This window comes from Phacochoerus africanus, chromosome 3 (assembly GCF_016906955.1).
Source record: "Phacochoerus africanus isolate WHEZ1 chromosome 3, ROS_Pafr_v1, whole genome shotgun sequence".
NCBI classification, from domain to species: Eukaryota; Metazoa; Chordata; class Mammalia; order Artiodactyla; family Suidae; genus Phacochoerus; species Phacochoerus africanus.
The window spans coordinates 196,742,100-196,762,554 of NC_062546.1; the positions used below are offsets into that span (position 1 = coordinate 196,742,100).

The window sequence follows — 20,455 nt, forward strand, 5'->3', positions numbered from 1 at the left end:
GTAAAGATCCGTCTCAAATTCCAGCTTGCACAGGAACAGCTGAGGCAGCAGGAAAGCAGTCATTAGACTTTTTAAATCATTTGTTGCCTTTCAAATTATTTAAATATCTTAAAAATCCAACCGATGTAAAAATGATGAGACTTGAATGTGAAAGTTCCCCAGTGTCAGGATGGGGGCTGGGAAGGAGGCCCATCTTTGTCTGGGGCACGGATTCAGCATTAGGGCCACTCTGTGTTTGTTTGCTTTGCATTTGGAAGGAGTAGCTTAGAGCTTTACCTTATTGAAGTGGCCTCGGGGAGTGGCCTGCCTGGACTTGGTCCCTTGTCCCTTCCTCCAGGTTCCTGCCCCAACCTGCTCCCTGGCTGATGAATGCTCTCCCTTTGAAGACCCCTAGTGGTGTTTGGCATCTCGGTCTGGCTGGTACTAATGGGGTTCCTGTCCCTCTCCCTTGGTGCCTCTCCTGGGCCACCTTTCCCAGCCTCGGTCCCCTCCCCCTCCCTGGGGATGCCGTCTCCCTTCAGGGTCCAGGCTCCCAAGGGCAGGGAGAGCAGCTGGACCAAGATGGTCGTGGAGAGCCGAGAGGAAAGCGCTGTGCCTAGAACATCCATGGCTCCTGCTCATGTAGATGCGAAAGCCAAGGTGAGCCCACGTTGTCCAAACCAAGGTTACCTGGTGCGGAGCCTGAGGGGGTGCAGGACACCTCTGGGGTGTCTTCTTTATCTTCTGTCTGGAGGATCAGGCTGTCGCTGGACACTGAGCAGAGGAAGACAAGGAATTTCAGATCCCAAGACCCATAAGCAAAGACCAGAGGTAAGAGGAAGAGAAGCAATCAATTCCACTATTCCAGCTGGTAAAAGTGATGGCTTTGTGATTATGTTAACTTTACTTGGGTGATGTTTTTTAGATGAGTGGAGAAAATGTTTGGACCAAAGAGGGCTCTATGCTCAGTATTGGAGACCTCAGATCCCCTGGTACTATTTTTGACAGTGCCAATGATATTCTAAAGTTATTTTTTTTTTCTTCTTCTTCTTTTAGGGCTGCACCTGCAGCACATGGAGGTTCCCAGGCTAGGAGTCGAATCGGATCTCCAGCTGCCGGCCAACACCACAGCCACAAGCAGTGCCAGATCTGAGCCGTGTCTGTGACCTACACCACAGCTCATGGCAATGCTGGATCCTTAACCCACTGAGCATGGCCAGGGCTTGAACCCGCAATCTCATGGTTCCTAGTCGGATTAGTTTCCGCTGCACCACAATGTTAACTCCTACAGTTACATTTTATAAATTAAAGTCTATTTGATTTACAATGTTGTGCCAATTTCTGCTGTACAGCGAAGTAACCCAGTCATATATATATATAAACACACACACTCCCTTTCTCATATTATCTTCCACCATGTTCAGTCCAAGAGACGGGATATAGTTCCCTGTACTGTACAGCTGGACCTCATTGCTTATCCATTGTAAATGTAATAGTTTGCATGTATTAACCCCAAACGCCCATTCATCCCATTCCCTCCCATTTCCCCCTTGACAACCACAAGTCTGTTCTCTGTGTCTGCGAGTCCATTTCTGTTTTGTAGATAAGTTCATTTGTGCCATAGTTTAGATTCTATATGTAACTGATATCATGTGGTATTTGTCTTCCTCTCTCACTTCCCTTAGTATGAGAACCTCTAGTTGCATCCATGTTGCTGCATTGTAATCAGAATCCTTTATACTGATGGTTGGGGGAGAAAATTGACACAATTTTAGGAGCTAAATCAGGTCCAGCAGACCTTTAAACATTTTTAGTATTTTTTCTAATAAGTTCAATAACATCATGTATCGAATCCAAACCATATAAAAATGAATATGGTTGGAACGGAAAGGTCCTGTCGTCAGAGGGCGAGGAATGGGTAAGTGCTGAGGATGTGTGTGTTGCACAAGTTACCTGTCAGTTCAGAACAGTGTGTTTTGAGGGTTGGTTTAGCAGGGCTCTTGGATAGCACAGCATCAAACTGGTGACTGCACGCCTGACAAGAGGTCCTGAGCCGAGCCAGTGCTAGTCTTCCCCCCGACCCCATTTCTTTTTCCTTGTCGCACCCGTTCTTTGCCCTGGAGTCCCTGCTGCAGCCCACATGGTTTGCGGATGTATATTCTCTCTTCACAGTGACCTCAAATAGGGCAAGTCATCCCCAAGCATCATTGCCCTGCACAGGCCAGAGGAAGGGCAGGCATCTCTTGTGAACTTCATCCACAACTTGGGATGTTCAGTTGCCATTGGTCATTAAAGACAAGAAGAAAAGTCACTGGTTACAAGGCCAGGGTGTCAGGGAGGAGAGTGAGTGGTAAAAACATCAGGGGTGGTCAGGGTGCCAAGGGCCAAGGGCAGAAGGTCGAGTTGTCCCAGGAGTGGGAAGCAGGTGTTCTGGGCGCTAAGCCTTATCCATGCCCCTGACAGTGCTCTTAATCCCTCTTAAAAGGGCTGTGTATGATAGGGGGTGCACAGGAAGGAGCAGATCAACGAAAAGAGGGGGGCCTGGGGCTCTGGCGCCAGAGGCTCACCAAGCTGGGGATGCACAGGTGCTGGACAAGTTTGTTTCTCACCTGGAGTGAGCCTTCCTTCCTGGATGATTCCCGGGGGGGTCTTGGCGAGGCCAGCAGGGCTGGGTGGCTTGGGCAGGGTCTCAGTGCTGGGCTGGACGGGTGCTGCGGGCTCACTGACACTGGGCACCAAGGACGGGCCACTGGGTGGGGGCCCCTGGCAGGCAGGCAATGGCAGCAAGGGCCGGACGGAGCTCCTTTCTGCTGTGCTGGCTGGGGCTTCCTGAGGGGCAGCTGCGCTTCTGCTCCACCCTCTGTGGGAAGTGACCACTGGGAACCACGAAGGAACACACATCAGTACCTTGGATGTGTTTGGGGGAGGGGATGCTATTTGATGTGCAATAGGACGGGGGCATGGAGTTGGTCCCTCACAGATGCGTGGAATTGACTCATCATCATAGTCCACTTTTGTGACCCTTTCACATTTTCTGTCTTTGGTTTGGACATTTAATGCTCTCACAACTGCTTCCAACCTCAGATTTAATACCAAAGGGGTTTCGCACATCAAAAAAAAAAGGGCCTGGAGTACAGGGCAGGAGGGAGGGAAGTTCTGTGTAGCCAGATCACAGGGTGCCAGGTGAGGAGGCACAGACACCGAGTCTGCAGAAATGAGCAGAAATCAGAACAGAGAGAGGACCTAACATCCCGTATGAAGGAATTTATAGTTTCTCTTATTTGCTCCAGGGATGTGCGAGATGGTTCTCTCTTAAAAGAGGAACAGCATTTAAAATTATGTCATTGTACAGAATTGTCTAAATTCTGAAGCCCAAACAAAAGAAAAATTAGAGAAAATGAAATCCCTGCGTACAAAGCCAATCTCACCTTCATGTGAGAAACCAGCCCCAACTTTTAGCATAGCCATTTATCTCATGCTTCTATAGCCCCAAAGATATTCATTCACGAGGTCTCATACCATTTTTGAAGCTTTTGAAAACTGCCGTCAGGCTTGGGTACTCATAAAGGTTGATGTGGCCAAACAGCACCTCTAGAAAGGACAGGCTAAAGGTCTTCTCCAGTTTGGTGAGGATGTTGTATACTACTCTGGATACAGGGACCAGATTTCTACAGGCTTCCAATGATTCCTTAAAAAATGGAATGGAGGATTATCATAAATGGTTATAAACTGGAGTGGAAGTTTATTTCAGCTTTTGTGGTTTTCCAAGCTTGAAGAAAGTGATTTTCTCTGCAGAAGGAATTTAATGCAAATCGTATACTCAAATTCTCTAACCTAGAGAAATCATAGTTCCACATGTTTACTTTTGGAGCTTCACATGTATTTGGGTGGTTAGTCACAGGAATAAATAATTTAGTCTTTTTTTTTTCTTTTTAGGACATCCCCTAGAGCATATGGAAGTTTCTAGGCTAGGGGTCAAACCAGAGCTGTAGCTCTGGGCCTACACCACAGTCAAAGCAACACCTAGTCTTCTTTAAAAATAAGTCATTTTTTTGTGAACCTTATTTTTGGGATATTTGAGGGAAGAAATAAATGTTAAGAAAGGAAAGGGGAATCAAGGGCTGCTACTCTGTGAGTTCCTGTGGTGGCTCGGTGGTAATGAACCTGACCAGTATCCATGAGGATGCAGATTCAATCCCTGGCCTTGCTCAGTGGGTTAAGGATCTAGCGTTGCCGTGAGCTGTGGTGTAGATCACAGACATAGCTTGGATCCTATGTTGCTGTGGCTGTGGTGTAGGCCAGCAGCTGGAGTTCCGATTTGACCCCTAGCCTGGGAACTTCTATATGCCACAGGTGTGGCCTTAAAAAGACCAAAAAACGAAAGGGGGGGGGTGCTACTGTGTAATTAATTCTGCAAAGCTGTGGGAAGGACTCTTCAGCAGTGGATCTAACATTGGTCACAGTGGCAATTCTGGGGATTGCTTCTTAGCCTCTGCCCTCTCTTTCCCTCTCTCTTGGACTTGGCCTAAATGGGAAATTTTAGAGAAACACTTGTGAAGAGAGGATGACCAGAAGGAGAAACATAGCAGGAAGAAATTGATGGCAAAATACTTACTGAGCACCAACTAGGTACCTTGGGTACCTAGCAACAGATAAAACCAACATGATGTCATTCATGTTGGGGGAGGAACACTGCTGGGTGAAGCTGGTCATTAAATAATAAACACAAACTAAATAGGCAATTACTATTTTTTTCATTTTTCAAAGTTTTATTGAAGTATAATTGATTTACAATGCCAATTACTATTGATAGAACTGTTGTGAAGAGAAAGCATGGATTGCCATGAGGAAGAATAACGAGGGGGTCTTATTTAGATTAGTGGGCCAAGGATCCTCCCTGATGAGTGGGTTAGGGGTTGGGATGGTGCCCTTAGTGGGTTAAATGAGGCCCCCTCATATCCAAAGATATGTCTCCTTGAAACCTATGAAAGTAACATTTTGTGGAAAAAGGGTCTTTGCAGAAGAGGTGGGGGCAGACATTAGAAGAAAGAGAGGCTACAACTCTATTGTCTACAAAAAGGAGACCACACCAAAAACCTATACAAAATGAAAAGGCAGAGAACTATAACTCAGATAAGGGAGCAAGGAAAAAAACCCAGAAAAACAGCTAAGTGATCTGGAGATCATCAGTCTCCAGGAAAAGACTTTAGACCGATGATAATGAAGATGACTGAAAACATTGGAAATAAGCTGGAGGCAAAGACTGATAAATTATAGCAGACACTGAGCAAATAAATACAATATTTAAAGCTTAAGGAAGCAGAGATGCAAAATACAATAACTGAAATAAAAAATCCATTAGAAGCAACTCAAAATACAGGAGGAAGAAGAATGAATAAGCAGTGTGGAGGATAGACTAGTGGAAATCACTGATGCATTATAGAAAACAGAAAAAAAAAGATTTAAAAGAAATGAGGACAGTCTAAGAGAACTCTGGGACAATGCTAAATGCACCAACATCCATATTATAGGGGTGCCAGAAGGAAAAGAGAGAGAAAGGGACAGAAAAAATATTTGAAGACATAATAGCTGTAAACTTCCCTAACATGGGAAAGGAAAACTCACTCAAATCCAGGAAGCACGATGAGTGACCATATAAAATAAACCCAAGGAGGAACATCCTGAGGCACATATTAATCAAACTGACCAAAATTAAAGACAAAGAGAAAACATTGAAAGCAGCTGGGGAAAAGAAACAAATAACACACAAGGGAACCCCAATAAGGTAACTGGCAGATTTTTCAGAAGAAACTCTGCAGGGCAGAAGGGAGTGGCACCATATACTTCAATGATGAAAAGAAAAAACCTACAACCAAGATTACTCTACCCAGCAAGGTTTTCATTCAAATTGGAAGGAGAAATCAAAAGCTTTACAGATGAGCAAAATCTAAGAGAATTCAGCAACACTAAACCAGCTTTACAACCAGCTTTCCTTTACTAAAGGAACGTCTCTAGGCAGAAAATAAAAGGCCACAACTAGAAAAAAAAAATACTGAAAGTGACAAGGCTCACCAGTAAAATCATATATACAGTAAAGGTAGGAAATCATCCATGTACAAATATGCTGCCAAAATCAGAAATTGTAAGAAGAGGAAGGTACAAATGCAGGACACTGGAGATGCTCTTGCAATTAAGAGACCAACAACTTAAAACAATCTCATGTATATATTTACAATCCTATGTCAAAACTTCAGGGTAACTGCAAACCAAAAATCTATAAGAGACATACACACAAATAAGAAAAATCAATTTAAATACAACACTAAAGATAGTCATCAAACCACAAGAGAAGAGAACAAGGGAAGAAGGGAATAAAAAGAGCAACAAAACAAAATCCAAAACAGTTAATAATAAAATGGCAATAAGAACATAAATATCAATAATTACCATAAATGTAAATGGACTAAACGCCCCCACCAAAAGAGAACGGATATAAAAACAAGATCTATATATATGCTGTCTTAAAGAGACCTACTTCACTTCTAGAGACACTTATAAATTGAAAGTGAGAGGATGGAAGAAATACTCCATGCAAATGGGAATCAAAAGAAAACTGGAGCAGCATTACTCATATCAGACAAAACAGGATTTAAAGAATATTATAAGAGACAAAGAAGGACATTACCTAATTATCAAAGGATCAATCCAAGAAGAAGACATAACAATTGTAAATATACATGCATCCAACATAGGATCACCTCTATATATAAGGCAACTGTTAACAACCTTAAAAGGAGAAATTGACAATAACACAATAATAGTGGGGGACTTTAACACCCCACTTTACAGCAATGGACAGATCATCCAGACAGAAAATCAACAAGGAAACACAGGCCCTAAATGAAGCATTAGACCAGATGGACGTAACAGATATTTATAGGACATTCCATCCAAAAGCAGCAGAATACACATTCTTCTCAAGTGCACACCACATTCCGGGTCACAAATCAAGCCTTGGTAACTTTAAGAAAATTGAAATTATACCAAGCATCTTTTTTGACCACAATGCTATATGACTGTAAATCAACAACAAGAAAAAAACTGCAAAAAACACAAAAACATGGAGACTAAACAACCAATGGATCACTGAAGAAATCAAAGAGGAATTTAAAAAATACCTAGAAGCAAATGACAACAAATATACAACAATCTAAAACCTATGGGATGCAGCAAAAGCAGTTTAAGAGGGAAGTTTATAGCAATACAAGCCTACCTCAGGAAACAAGAAAAAATTCAAATAAATAACTTTTTATCTAAAGAAGCTAGAGAGAGAAGAATAGACAAGACCTAAAGTTAGCAGAAGGAAAGAAATTATAGAGATCAGAGCAGAAATCAATGAAATAGAAATGAAGAAAAGATCAATGAAACTAAAAGACGGTCCTTTGAAAAGATCAACAAAATTGATAAACCCTTAGCCAGACTTATCAAGAAAAAAAGAGAGAGGACTCAAATCAATAAAATTAGGGATGAAAAAGGAGAAGTAACAACAGACATCACGGAAATACAAAGGATCATAAGAGACTAATATATGCAACTATATGCCAATAAAATGGATAACCTAGAAGAAATGGACAAATTCTTAGGAAAGTATAATCTTCCAAGACTAAACCAAGACAAAATAGAAAAGATGAACAGATCAATCACAAGTACTGAAACTGAAACTGTGATTTTAGAAAGTATTGCTGGGAAACCTGGACAGCTGCATCCAAAGCAATGAAATTAGAACACACCCTCACACCATGCACAAAAATAAACTCAAAATGGCTGAAAGACTTAAATATAAGACAGGACACCATCAAACTCCTAGAAGAAAACACAGGCAAAACACTCTCTGACATCAACATCATGAATATTTTCTCAGGTCAGTCTCCCAAAGCAACAGAAATAAGAGCAAAAATAAACCAATGGGACCTAATCAAACTGAAAAGCTTTTGCACAACAAAGGAAACCAAAAAGAACACAAAAAGACAACTTACAGAATGGGACAAAATAGTTTCAAATGATGCAACTGATAAGGGCTTAATCTCTAGAATATACAAACAACTTATACAACTCAACAGCAAAAAAGCCAATCACCCAATGGGAAAAAATGGGCAAAAGACCTGAATAGACATTTCTGCAAGGAAGATACACAGATGGCCAACAAGCACATGAAAAAATGCTCAACATCCCTGATTATTAGAGAAATACAAATCAAAACTACCACGAGACATCACCACACACCAGTTGGAATGGCCATCATTAATAAGTCCACAAATACCAAATGCTGGAGGGGGTGTGGAGAAAAGGGAACCCTCCTGCAATGTTGGTGGGAATGTAAGCTGGTACAACCACTGTGGAGAACAGTTTGGAGGTACCTTAGAAATCTATACATAGAACTACTAATATGACCCAGCAATCCCACTCTTGGGCATATATCCGGACAAAACTCTACTTAAAAGAGACACATGCACGCGCATGTTCATTGCGGCACTATTCACAATAGCCAGGACATGGAAACAACCGAAACGTCCATCAACAGATGATTGGATTCAGAAGATATGGTATATATTCACAATGGAATACTACTCAGCCATAAAAAGAATGACATAATGCCATTTGCAGCAACATGGATGGAACTATAGACCCTCATACTGAGTGAAATGAGTCAGAAAGACAAAGACAAATACCATATGATATCACTTGTAACTGGAATCTAATATATAGCACAAATGAACCTTTCCACAGAAAAGAAAATCATGGACTTGGAAAATAGACTTGTGGCTGCCTGATGGGAGAGGGAGGGAGTGGGAGGGATCGGGAGCTTGGGGTTATCAGACACAACTTAGAATAGATTTACAAGGAGATCCTACTGAGTAGCATTGAGAACTATGTCTAGATACTCATGTTACAACAGAAAAAAGGGTGGGGGAAAAATGTATACATGTAAGGATAACTTGATCCCCTTGCTGTACAGTGGGAAAATAAAATAAAATTAAATTAAATTAAAAAAAAGAAGTGGTACAGATACACAATGGAATATTACTCAGCCATTAAAAGGAAAGAAATAAAAGCCTTTGAAGCAACATGGATGGACCTAGAAATTATCATGCTAAGTGAATTTATTCAGACGGTGAGACGCCAGCATCATATGCTATCACTTAACATGTGGAATCTAGAAAAAGGACACAATGAGCTTCTCTGCAGAACAGACACAGACTTTGAAAAACTTACGGTTACCAATTGAGACAGGTTTGGGGGTGGGGGATGCACTGGGGGTTTGGGATGGAAATGCTACAAAATTGTGATGATCGTTGTACAACTATAAATGTAATAAAATTCATTGAGTAATTAAAAAAAAGAAAAAGAGGTAATAAAGTTAGGCATCCTGAGATGAGATCATCCCGGGCCCTAAATCACAATGACAAGTGTCTTTGTAAGAGAAGAGAAAGAGGAAAGACACAGAAAGGAGAAGGCGATGTAGAGATGGAAACAGCATATCAAGTGATGTTTCTATAAGCCCAGATTACTCGGATTGGATGCCTGGCACCACCAGGAGACAGAGAAAGTCACCAAATGGATGGTCCCTCAGAGTCTCAAGAAGGAATCAACCCTGTCAACACCTTGATTTCAGATTTCTGGCCTCCAGAACTGTGTATAAACACCTTTCTTTTTAAAAATCCATCTTGTTTGAGGTCACCTCCCTTGGACACCTTTTTTTCCCTAATGCTATGTTAGCCTGGGCTTCCCAGTTCTAGAAGGCCTGGGGCATTGTCTTAATAGTCAGGCATTCTTGGTGGGCTGGGGCTGCCACGGCAAAGCCATCAATGTGACTCACCCTGTATAGGGTATCGGTGATGAAGTTGTTGTCTCGGAGTCCTTCAAAGAAGGGAAATGGCTTATCTATGGCATAAGCAATCTCCAGCTTCTGATGGATGAAGTGCTGAAAAAGAGCCTCTTCTAAGGGCCTGGTCATGGTGATTCTCCTATGAAAGGGGCACGAGAGAAAAAGAGAAGCAAAGACTTTGAAGAGTTTGGGGAGCCATGCTCTGTGCTGCAGAGGCATCTGAAGACCAGCATTTTGGTCCCGAAGGCATCCCTTAGCAGTCTGCAAAGCTGTACCTGCTGGAACGATGCAGGGGTATGGGCAGAAGTGAAAATGCCCAGCAACAACAGAGGCTGAAAGTGACTAATAATACAATGCTGAAATCCCAAAGGGGCTGCTGGTTACTCTAAGGCAGGATTAAACAGAGCTACTATCTACCGACTGGTTCCCATGCGGCAGACTTTTTTCCTAAGGGTTTTACATACTTGTTTGGTCTTCGCAAAATGCTTTCAATTTTGATTGCACCTATTTATACCGCCAAGGGCACTGAGACACAGAGAGGTTGAATAACTTGCCCTAAACTGCAAAACTTGAAAGTGGTTAAAGAGGAACAAACTCCGACTTCCTGGTTCCAGGCGTACAGTCATAAGCATGAGCTGTGGCTACAGTGAACTGAGCTAACCAAGACTGGGACTCAGCTTAAGGTATATACATTAGCAATGCTCATGCCAAGGGACCACCCAAAGATGGGTGGAGAGTTGGAAACCTGATAATATTTAGAAACTTTATAAAACCACCTACAATCTCTGCCTACAAACAGGCCTAATATAAACAAGAACATGAAGGATGTGAAAGGCATGATTAGTAAAGGTGAGGTGCCTGATATATTTAATGTATCAATTTCACATCTCAGAACAGACAAGCATCTCTTCCCTTGCCCAGCTGACATTTACAAAAATTGACCATTTTTAGGCCATGAGAAAATGTCAGTAAGCTATTATCCGAAAATGTACCTATGACATGACATTCTTCTTTTTTTTTTTTTTTTGCTTTCTAGGGCTGCACCTGTGGCATGTGGAAGTTCCCAGGCTAGGGGTCAAATCGGAGCTACAGTTGCTGGCCTTCTTCACAGCCACAGCAACATGGGATCTGAGCCTCATTTGTGACTTGCACCACAGCTCACAGGCAACGCTGGTTCCTTAATCCACTGAGCGAGGCCAGGGATTGAACCTGCACCCTCATGGTTCCTAGTCAGGTTCTTTAACCACTGAGCCACGAAAGGAACTCCTAGAAAAGGTACCTATTACATTTTTTCCCAATCTTTTTCCTTTTCTAGGGCCACACCTGCGGCATATGGGGGTTCCCAAGCTAGGGGTCTCATCAGAGCTGTAGCTGCCAGCCTACACCAGATCCAAGCCTCATCTTCGACCTACACCACAGCTTACGGCACCGCCGGAGCCTAATTGAGCGAGGCCAGGGACCGAACCTGAAACCTCATGGTTCCTGGTCAGATTCGCTAACCACTGAGCCACGACGGGAACTCGAACATACCTATTACACTCTTGACAAATGGTTAAGCAAAGGGAAAGCAGTAACAAAAAATGGAATAACCTAGAGATTTTTATGGAATGAAACACACGGATCCCATTTTTCCATTTGATGTCAAAGAGAAAGTTGAACTATAATTCATGACTATTTCTAGGGACTTAATCCCAGTGGCAGGTTAAGCACTCCTGTCTCTTTTTCCTCATTCCTGAACACTTTAACAGAAAAAAAAAAAATGTTATCAAAAACAATAATCCACAACAGTACTGGCAACCACAAGAAGAGACGTAGGGGGTCTATAATCATGAAGAAATCCTGGAGGACAGAGAAGAGATGGGAAAGTCTGCTGTTTACCATCTGCACGGGACATGTGGGGCAAAAATCAATTCAGAGCCAGAAAGAGTCAGGATGGTCACATGCTAGGAAGAGGAAGGGGCCCCGGATGACTAATTTTACTGCAGCATTCTGAGCAAAACACCTGCCGTGTTCCTCACTCTTCATCTGCTACAATTGCCAGGGATGAAGGTGAAGCACAGAGAGGTTCATTAACTAGCCCGAGGTATTCAGGGGCAAAGCGGACTCATCTGACCAAAGCCCCTCTTCTCACCAGTGCAGGATACTGCGTCCCGTACGTGAGTATTCAGGTTTGTATTATGTACAAGAATCTTAAAAATCAATAAGTAAAGATAAATATCAGCGAGAAAAAGAAAAGGAAAGGCATAAACAAGAAATTAAGTCAAATGTACAATGAATGTATGACAAACATGGCAACTTGCTAGAGGTCAGGTCAGAACAGGGCAAACGAAGACAATCTGATAACATGTTTGCCAACCAAACTGGCCAAGATAGAAAATAATCAGAGACACTGCTAGAGGTTAACTTAGTAATCCTTATCAAATCTCCTAAAAAATGTATGCCCTTGAGTCTTAAATTCCACTTCTAGGAATTTTTTTTTTTTTGAAAAGCGTATTCACTAAGAATGGGAAAAGTAATCATAACAAATACATTTTTAAAAAGCAAACTGTCTGCCTGACACAATGCTGTGCTTAACAGCATCCTGAAAGTCCCTCTGCATTTGTTTCTAGATTATCTCCCTGACTCTGGGAATTTATTTCAAGAAAATAATCATGAATGTGCTTAAGGAAAAAATATTAAGAAGTTGATATGTGAGAGAGGAAATTAAATGCACTCTCCTTGTTGTCTCTTTCCCACGAGTTCCCAGCTCCCTCGGGTCCCTTGTACCATGAATAATGAATGAGCTGCCTGGTTGGGGCAGAGGCAGGGTCACTGCGCGCGGACAAGGAAGTACAGAGGAAATCTCAAGCTTCATCTGCAATAACAGGCTAGAATTTGGGGGTGGGGGAGTTGTGTGTTTGCTTCCCTTGTTCTTCTGTCTTCTTTTTAACAGTCTCCTATTAAGTCCCACCCACCCTCTCTACCTCTTTGGAAAACGGAATTTTACAGAGAGAGAGAGAGAGAGAGCCTCACCCTGCTGCTGCGGCCAGAACAGGACCTGGGGAAGCCAATCACCAAAAGCTGAATAAAGCAGCCGAGGCAAAAAAAAACCCACCTGGATACTGAGACTGCCATCTGTTCCTTTCCCTTTCCAGGTCCAGGGGCTCTCCCAGGATGGCTCCTGGAAGCCTGGGAGCAGGGCAGGGAGGTAGGTTAGGCAAAACAGGAAGTCTGTGCTTTGGGGCTCAGGGTGAGGGCCAGGCTTCCCGAGGAAAGGAAAGTGAAAGCATTGAGCGGACTGTGAAGAGCTGAAGGTAAGACCTCGGTTCTTGCAGCTTCTCTGCACCTCCCGATACTTGTGAGATTCCCAGGGCACTTGGGGGTCGTGGGATTGGTGGTTTGAGAGGTGGCCCAGCTGGGGAGGAGGGTACTGTGAGGAGGGGGCATGCGGTCCGAAGGACGTGGTTGGGGGAGGGTACGCTATCTATTTACATCTGTACCTACCTCTGTTTCTTTAGGACTCGTCCTCCTACACTTTTTGGGGTGATGAAAATGTCCCTAAACTTAATTGTGGGGATGATGATGTTACACCAAGGAATCCATTTACTAGAAATCATCACACTTAAAAAAAATAAAAATAAAAACAAAGGGGGCGGTGACTCAGAAATGCCTATACTTAGGATAAAATTATTACCGAAGAAAACTGAAATTTAAAAAGAAACCTGAATAGAAACTTAAATCCTGCGGTGGTGGGCAGATCCCAGAGAGAACTGGGGCCAGGAGAAGGTTCTAAAACAGCCGCTGCAGGGAGACAGGGAACACTCCCTCTAAACATCCTATTAAAGATTTCTAATATGTGGAGTTCCCGTCGTGGCTCAGTGGTTAACGTATCCGACTAGGATCCATGAGGTTTGGGGTTCAATCCCTGGCCTCGCTCAGTAGGTTAAGGATCGGGCGTTGCCGTGAGCTGTGGTGTAGGTCACAGATGCGGCTTGGATCCGGGTTGCTGTGGCTCTGGCGTAGGCCAGCAGCTACAGCTCTGATTCGACCCCTAGCCTGGGAAGCTCTATATGCGGCGGGAGCAGCCCTAGAAAAGGCAAAAAGACAAAAACAAAACAAAACAAAAAAGATTTCTAATATGTACGGTGAGAAATCCTTCTCTAAGAAGTCTGTTTAACCTTACTTAAATCAATGATTTGAAAATGTACTTGGGACCCCTCCTAACAGGACACTTATAAATCAGAAAAAAAAAAAAGATGGGAAACACAGTTCTAGAGTCTAAGAATCCTTGAAACCACGGCTAACATACGTGGGCACGAGCTCAATTTGATGGAAGTATAAAAATGCATCATCTTAAGTGTGCATTTCGATGCGATTTAACAAACGTCATCATGACCACAGTTAAGATACAGACAATTTCCATCATCCCAGAAAGTTCCCTTGTGCCCTTCGCCAAGAGTTTCCTCCTCAGTCCCAGCACTGGGCAATCACTGATCTACTTTCGCTATGTCTACAGAATTGTTTTGTCTGCACTAAATTTCTATGTAAATGGTAACGCACAATGTGCACTTTTTTTTTTTTTTGGTCTTTTTAGGGCCACACCTGCAGCACATGGAATTTCCCTGGCTAGGGGCTGAATCAGAGCTGTAGCCTCTGGCCTCTACCACAGCCATGGCAATGCCAGATCTGAGACGCATCTTCGATCACCTGAGACGCGTCTGTGATCTACACCACAGTTCACGGCAACTCCAGATCTTGAACCCACTGAATGAGGTTAGGGGTCGAACCTGCATCCTCATGCTTACTAGTCGGGTTCATTATATTACCGCTGAGCCACGATGGGAGCTCCCACACAGCATACACGTTTTTTTGGTTTTGTTTTTGTTTTGTCTTTTTGCCTTTTTTCTAGGGCCACACCCGCAGCATATGGAAGTTCCCAGACTAGGGGTCCGATCAGAGCTGCAGCTGCCGGCCCACGCCAGAACCACAGCAACACAGGATCCGAACCGTGTCTGCGACTGCACACAACTCACGGCAACGCTGGATCCTTAACCCACTGAGCAAGGCCAGGGATCAAACTTGCAACCTCATGGTTCCTAGTCCAATTCATTAGCCACTGCACGACGGGAACTCCTACATGTTTTGATGTATGACTTCTTCTGCTCATCATAATGCTTTTGCTGTGCATCACTGTTTTGAGGACCAGTAATTTATTCCTCTCTAGCACGGGTGCTGCCCACCTCTTGCTCATCCTGTCTGATCACCATGATGTCGCCAACATAGTCGATCCATGTCCAGTTCTCTGGGATGTCCGGGTGATCCCGATCTCCTTGGACTATATCATGACAGAAGGCGAGTGAGTTAATATAACCTGGAGACAGTTAGTTGTAAAGGAATAATCTTATCTGTCATGTGAAAATGAAAATGATTTCTCATCCTCCTTTTTACATCGGAATGGAAAGCACATAGTTGCCAAATCAATGTTCACATAGCATGACCTGGACTGGGGATCTTGCTGCCTAGCCTGCCTTATTTTCTTATTCTAATCCTCCAGCCTTCCTATAGATTCCTCAAGCTCCTCAATATGTCTAAGAAATTCATTTTCTGCTTGTTGGTCAGAGTCCGTTGTAGTTACGTGTACCTGAAACTTATTAAAAAGTTGGTAGAAGACAGTGAATTGCGGGCAACAGGTCTTCACAGACATGTGATCAGCCTGGGATGGGTAGTCTGACCTAATTGGATGTGAAAGGAGTAAATACCCCACTAGTGTTCAAGATGGGAGTTGCGTAGCTTTTGGCAAATTAATAGCAAATTATCGTACTGGATTGTGACCAGGACTCTAACTCACACCGCTGTTCTAAGTGGCGGAGCTTAGCACGCTTGGCAAAACAGAGAAACATCTTTCAGGTAGAAAGAAGGCATTGACTTGCCTTTAGAGATTATTACCTCCTTGACCTAAATTTGGGTGGGAGAACAGAGCAAGGAGGCAGGTCGGAATCTTATCTCCTAGGTCATTTGGGAGAAAAAGGAGTCAACTCTGTTCATCCAGTAGGTGCCAGGGACCATCTATCTGATGGTTACCAACGGACTTGGTCCAGGCACCCCTTATCTTCTTCCGGAGATATTAATTCTCCAGTGAACAGAGAGAAAGAAAGACAGTGGGGAACAGATGCTAAAGTTCCTATTGTTATCTGGGCTCATGCAGGCTACTGCAAAGTAAGGTTTTCTTGTAAAGTTGACAGGACTACCCTTAAGCCCTAGTCTTACCACCATCAGTTGAGAAGCAGCATCTGGGTGTAGCTTTTTAGGGTCACACCCACAGCATGTGGAAATTCCCAGGCTAGGGATCCGATTAGAGCTGTAGCTGCTGGCCTACACCACAGCCACAGCAATGCCAGATCCAAGCTGTGTCTATGACCGTAGCTCATGGCAACACTGGATCCTTAACCCGCTGAGCGAGGCCAGGGATCGAACCGGGGTCCTCCTGGATATTAGCTGGGTTCGATTCTGCTGAGCGACAATGGAACTCCTCCCATTTCGTTATCTTTCAACTTTATGCTGATACAGGGTGTTTTTCCAAGTTGCTTCAAATCCTTTGCAAAATAAGGGCTGGGTATATGTGAAAAAATTAGGTACAAACATCCATATCACACACTTGTTAGCTAAGGTCATTGGCTTGTCCTTTAAGGTGTAAGTAGTCTCAGTTACGAACCCTTTCCCTACCGCTCTCTTTGAGATCTCAGTGACTAGTTGAAGCTGAGTATTTTCCTAAGCATACTTGGCTGCATGTGTAAATTGCCCACGATATTGAAGGAAATGCAGGCTTGCACATCGGCTTCTCTGCCCAAACTCAGCACTCATTCCGGTTGCAGGAGTTGAGAGGATTTTCTGGCCTCTGGCTGTTTTCCAGAAACGTGAAGAACATGCTCCCCAGCATTTCGGTTCTTTCCAGTTCTGTGTCTGAACACCGGTTCTGACTCATCCAGTTCAGGATCCCTGCGGTGTCCGGGGGGGGGGGGGGGGGGGGGGGGCAAAAAGGAAATCTGAGAATTCTGGCTTCCTTTTGTTTTCCTCTCAGAGCTCCCTTGAAGGGGACTGAGGCAAACGTGGAGCTTCTTTCCTCCCTGTCAACCCTATGCCACTTCCCCTCAAAACACACTTGATCTGTTTGAGTTCAAGACACTCTCCGGCCCTCTCTCCTTTGCAGGAACCAGTGGCTGGCTCTTCCCGGTGCTGAGAACCCGCCCTCTCCTCCCCTGGGGCCAAGATTGGGTGGAGGGAAGATGGACGTGGTGGTGCGGCCACGCACGTCACGCTGTTGAGCAATTTCACTTTTCTTTTGCCTTTTAGATGCTGCACCCGAGGGATCGATAGAGGCAGACTTTGTTGTCAGTGTTCCCAGAAAGGACAGAGGCAGTGAACATCTCATCAATAGCCATCTTAGGCGGGCCTGAGAAGATGGCAAGTGGAGGCAGCGACCTCAGCTGCAGGTTAGTCCTGGTTTCCTGTCCCTGCCTTGCATCTTTTCTAAGGTTGGCGTCTACACCTGTTAGTTCTGTCGACCCAGCTTCATTCTACACGTATGCAACAGGGTGGGATTACAAATAAATAAGTAAGGAGGGACGCAGGTGTTGAAAACTGCGGTGGATTAGACCCTGGGGAAACTTGAAGATATCCTGACTCATGTCATCTTCTTCTTTTCTTGCAACGGCTATGCCGCGGGGCTGGCGCTGCGGGAACTCCCCTGTCCCTCTGAGGCTTGATGCCAGGTGGGATGGTTCATCTTGACTCTGAATCTCTCATTCCCCCCATGCCTCTTCTACCCCATCCCCAAAGATCATTCTGTCCAGGAAGTGTCTTTTTAGAAAAATTAATATCCTAATTGAATGCCTAACTGATGTCTAACTTTTTCTAGTTTCTGGGTAGCTGCAGACTAGTTTCAGCCCATCTGTGAGGTCCTGAATCTGAAAAGTCAACTCACAGGGTCTCTGATAGGAGGAACTGAAAGTGGTTGGGGCTCAACGCACAGGCATACAAACAGGCAGAGAGGGAGTTACTGCTTTTTTTATTCTGGAAAATGTTACACATCTGGTTAAAGAAGGATGGAAATTGTCTTCTGTTTTTATTTTTTTGGAAATTGTCTTTTAAAAATAAAAGCCATTGTCAATCATCAATACATATTGTCGGTAAAAAAGGTAAAACAATATAAATGCGTATTAAAAACTCCTCTAGGGCTTCCCGTTGTGGTTCAGTGGATGAAGAACACGACTGTTATCCATGAGGATGACAGTTCGATCCCTGGCCTTGCTCATTGGGTTGAGGATCCAGCATAGCTGTGGCTGTGATGTAGGCCTGCAGCGGCAGCTCTGATTCCCCCTGGCCTGGGAACCATCATATGCTATAGGTGTGGCCAAAAAAAAAAAAAAAAAACCCCTCCTCTAACCCAAGATTCTGAGCTAGTAGCATTGCTACCTAGTGCCCAGCATCCTTTCTCCCGGAGGCTGATAGTGCATCCTGCCTCCATTCCCCACCTGCTCCCGAGAGATGGAAAGATGAGCCAGTGGTACCCAAAGTCCAGCCAACCTTTGACCTCTAGGCAGGAAAACAAAGGCACTGAGAGGTGAGGGTGGAGTAATTCTGACCTCATACAATGAGTTGGGTGTTGCCTCTGCTTCTATTTTCTGAAAGACATTGTAATTGAATGGTTTGATAGAATTTACTAGTGATACCACCTGGGCCTGGTGCTTTCCTTTTGGGAGGACTATTAATTATAGATTCAGTCCCTTTAATAATTATAGGCCTACTCAAATGATCTCTCTCTCTCTGAGTTTGGGCAGTGTGTCTTTTAAGGAATTTGTCTACTTTATGTTTTTTCAAACTTATGGGGTAATCCACAGTCCCTAGTCCATAGTGTGTGTGTGCTTGTGTGTGTATATATATATGTATTTTTATTTTTATTTTTTTGCTTTTTAGGGCTGTACTCAAAGCATATGGAATTTTCCAGGCTAGGGGTCGAATTGGAGCTGTAGCTGCTGGCCTTGTCTGTGAGCTGCACCACCGTTCACAGCATTGCCAGATCCCTGACCCACTGAGTGAGGCCAGGGATCAAATCCAAATCCTCATGGATACTATTTGAATTCATTTTTGCTGCACCACAACGGGCATTCCCAGTATTATTTCTTTATAATCCTTTTAACATCTATTGGATTGATAAAGATAACCCCTCTTTTGTTTTTGATATTGATAATTTCTGTCTTCTCTTTTTTTCCTTTGTTAGCCTGGCTATAGGTTTATCAATTTTATTGATTTTAAAAAAATCATCTTTTGGTTTCATTGATTTTTTTTCTTAATGTTTTCTTGTTTTCAATTTTATTGATAATTACTCTAATTTTTATGATTTCTTCTACTTGAATTATCCTTAAATTTCTCTTTTTTCTCTAGGTTTTTTCAGATGGAGGCTTAAATTATTGATTTAGATTGCTCTTCTAATATATGCATTTTAATCCTACACTTGTCTCTCTATGCACTGTTTGTGCTGCCTTCCATAACTTAGATATTTTTAGATTTTTCCTGGAGACTTCTTTGATCCTAGAAGTGTACTGTTCAATTTCTAAGTATTTTGGAATTTTCCTTTGTATTTCTGCTCTAATTCCATTGTGGTCTGAGAACATAATTTTTCAATTTCTTTTCTTTTTAATTTGTTAAGACAAGTTTTAGAGCTGAGAATGTGGTATGTTTTGATAACATTCCATGTAAACTTGAGTGATTTGTATATTTTGCTGCTGTAGAATGGAACACTATAAGTGTCAGTTAAATCAGATTGATCGATGGTACTGTTCAGGTTAACTGTACTCTTACTGAATTTCTGCCTGTTTGTTCTATCAATTACTAGAAGAGGGGTATCGAATTCTCCAACAACGAGTTGATTTGTCGATTTCTTCTTGTATTTCTGTCAATTTTTGTCTCATGTACTTTGATGCTACTTTGGTAGTTGTGTATTCATTAAGGATTGCTGAGTCTTCTTAGAGAAATGGACCCCTTTATTTTGATATAATGCCCCTCTGTGTCTCTAACAATTTTCCTCGCTCTGAAATTTGCTTTGTCTTAAATTAATATGGCTGTTTTTTCTTTTCATTAATGTTGGCTTCGTATGTCTCCATTCTTTCACTTTTAATCGATCTGTATTTTATATTTAAAGGGACTTCTTAAATAGGTGTTATTTTTTCACTCTCTCCATCTCCGTCTTTTATTTTTATTTTTTGAGTTCTTTCATGTTTAAAACAGTTTGACTATAGTTCATTATTTTTTATTTATTTATTTTTTTGTCTTTTGTTGTTGTTGTTGTTGTTGTTGTTGTTACTATTTCTTGGGCCGCTCCAGCAGCATATGGAGGTTCCCAGGCTAGGGGTTGAATCAGAACTGTAGCCACCGGCCTACACCAGAGCCACAGCAACGCGGGATCCGAGCCGCGTCTGCAACCTACACCACAGCTCACGGCAACGCCGGATCATTAACCCACTGAGCAAGGGCAGGGACCGAACCCACAACCTCATGGTTCCTAGTCGGATTCGTTAACCACTGCGCCACGACGGGAACTCCTGTTTTTTATTT

The 20,455-nt window shown here is 43.1% G+C and overlaps 2 protein-coding genes across 21 annotated transcripts in view; one reads left to right on the forward strand and one right to left on the reverse strand.

Moving 5' to 3' along the window:
• Positions 1-13,095, reverse strand: part of SP110 (SP110 nuclear body protein) — a 51,260-nt gene extending 38,165 nt beyond the window's left edge. For 6 of the 7 annotated variants that reach the window (XM_047773738.1, XM_047773737.1, XM_047773736.1 and 3 more), the window contains exons 1-5: positions 12,960-13,095; positions 9,857-10,004; positions 3,499-3,667; positions 2,589-2,855; positions 670-753 (exon numbers count right to left, since the gene is read on the reverse strand). In XM_047773738.1, coding sequence (XP_047629694.1) covers positions 670-753; positions 2,589-2,855; positions 3,499-3,667; positions 9,857-10,004; positions 12,960-12,979 — 688 coding nt within the window. In that variant the 5' untranslated portion in view covers positions 12,980-13,095. Of the gene's footprint in view, positions 1-669; positions 754-2,588; positions 2,856-3,498; positions 3,668-9,856; positions 10,005-10,140; positions 10,318-12,959 lie in introns of those variants that run through there. The other variant, XM_047773735.1, reaches the window with a different exon arrangement.
• Positions 11,847-20,455, forward strand: part of LOC125123624 (nuclear body protein SP140-like protein) — a 63,640-nt gene continuing 55,031 nt past the window's right edge. For 4 of the 14 annotated variants that reach the window (XR_007134098.1, XM_047773718.1, XM_047773720.1 and 1 more), the window contains exons 1-2: positions 13,021-13,158; positions 17,195-17,334. Coding sequence is in view for 13 of the 14 variants with exons in the window: in XM_047773718.1 (XP_047629674.1) it covers positions 17,303-17,334 (32 nt within the window). In the remaining variant the exon portion in view is untranslated. Of the gene's footprint in view, positions 12,034-12,927; positions 13,159-15,068; positions 15,201-17,194; positions 17,335-20,455 lie in introns of those variants that run through there. The other 10 variants (XM_047773708.1, XM_047773714.1, XM_047773710.1 and 7 more) reach the window with 10 other exon arrangements.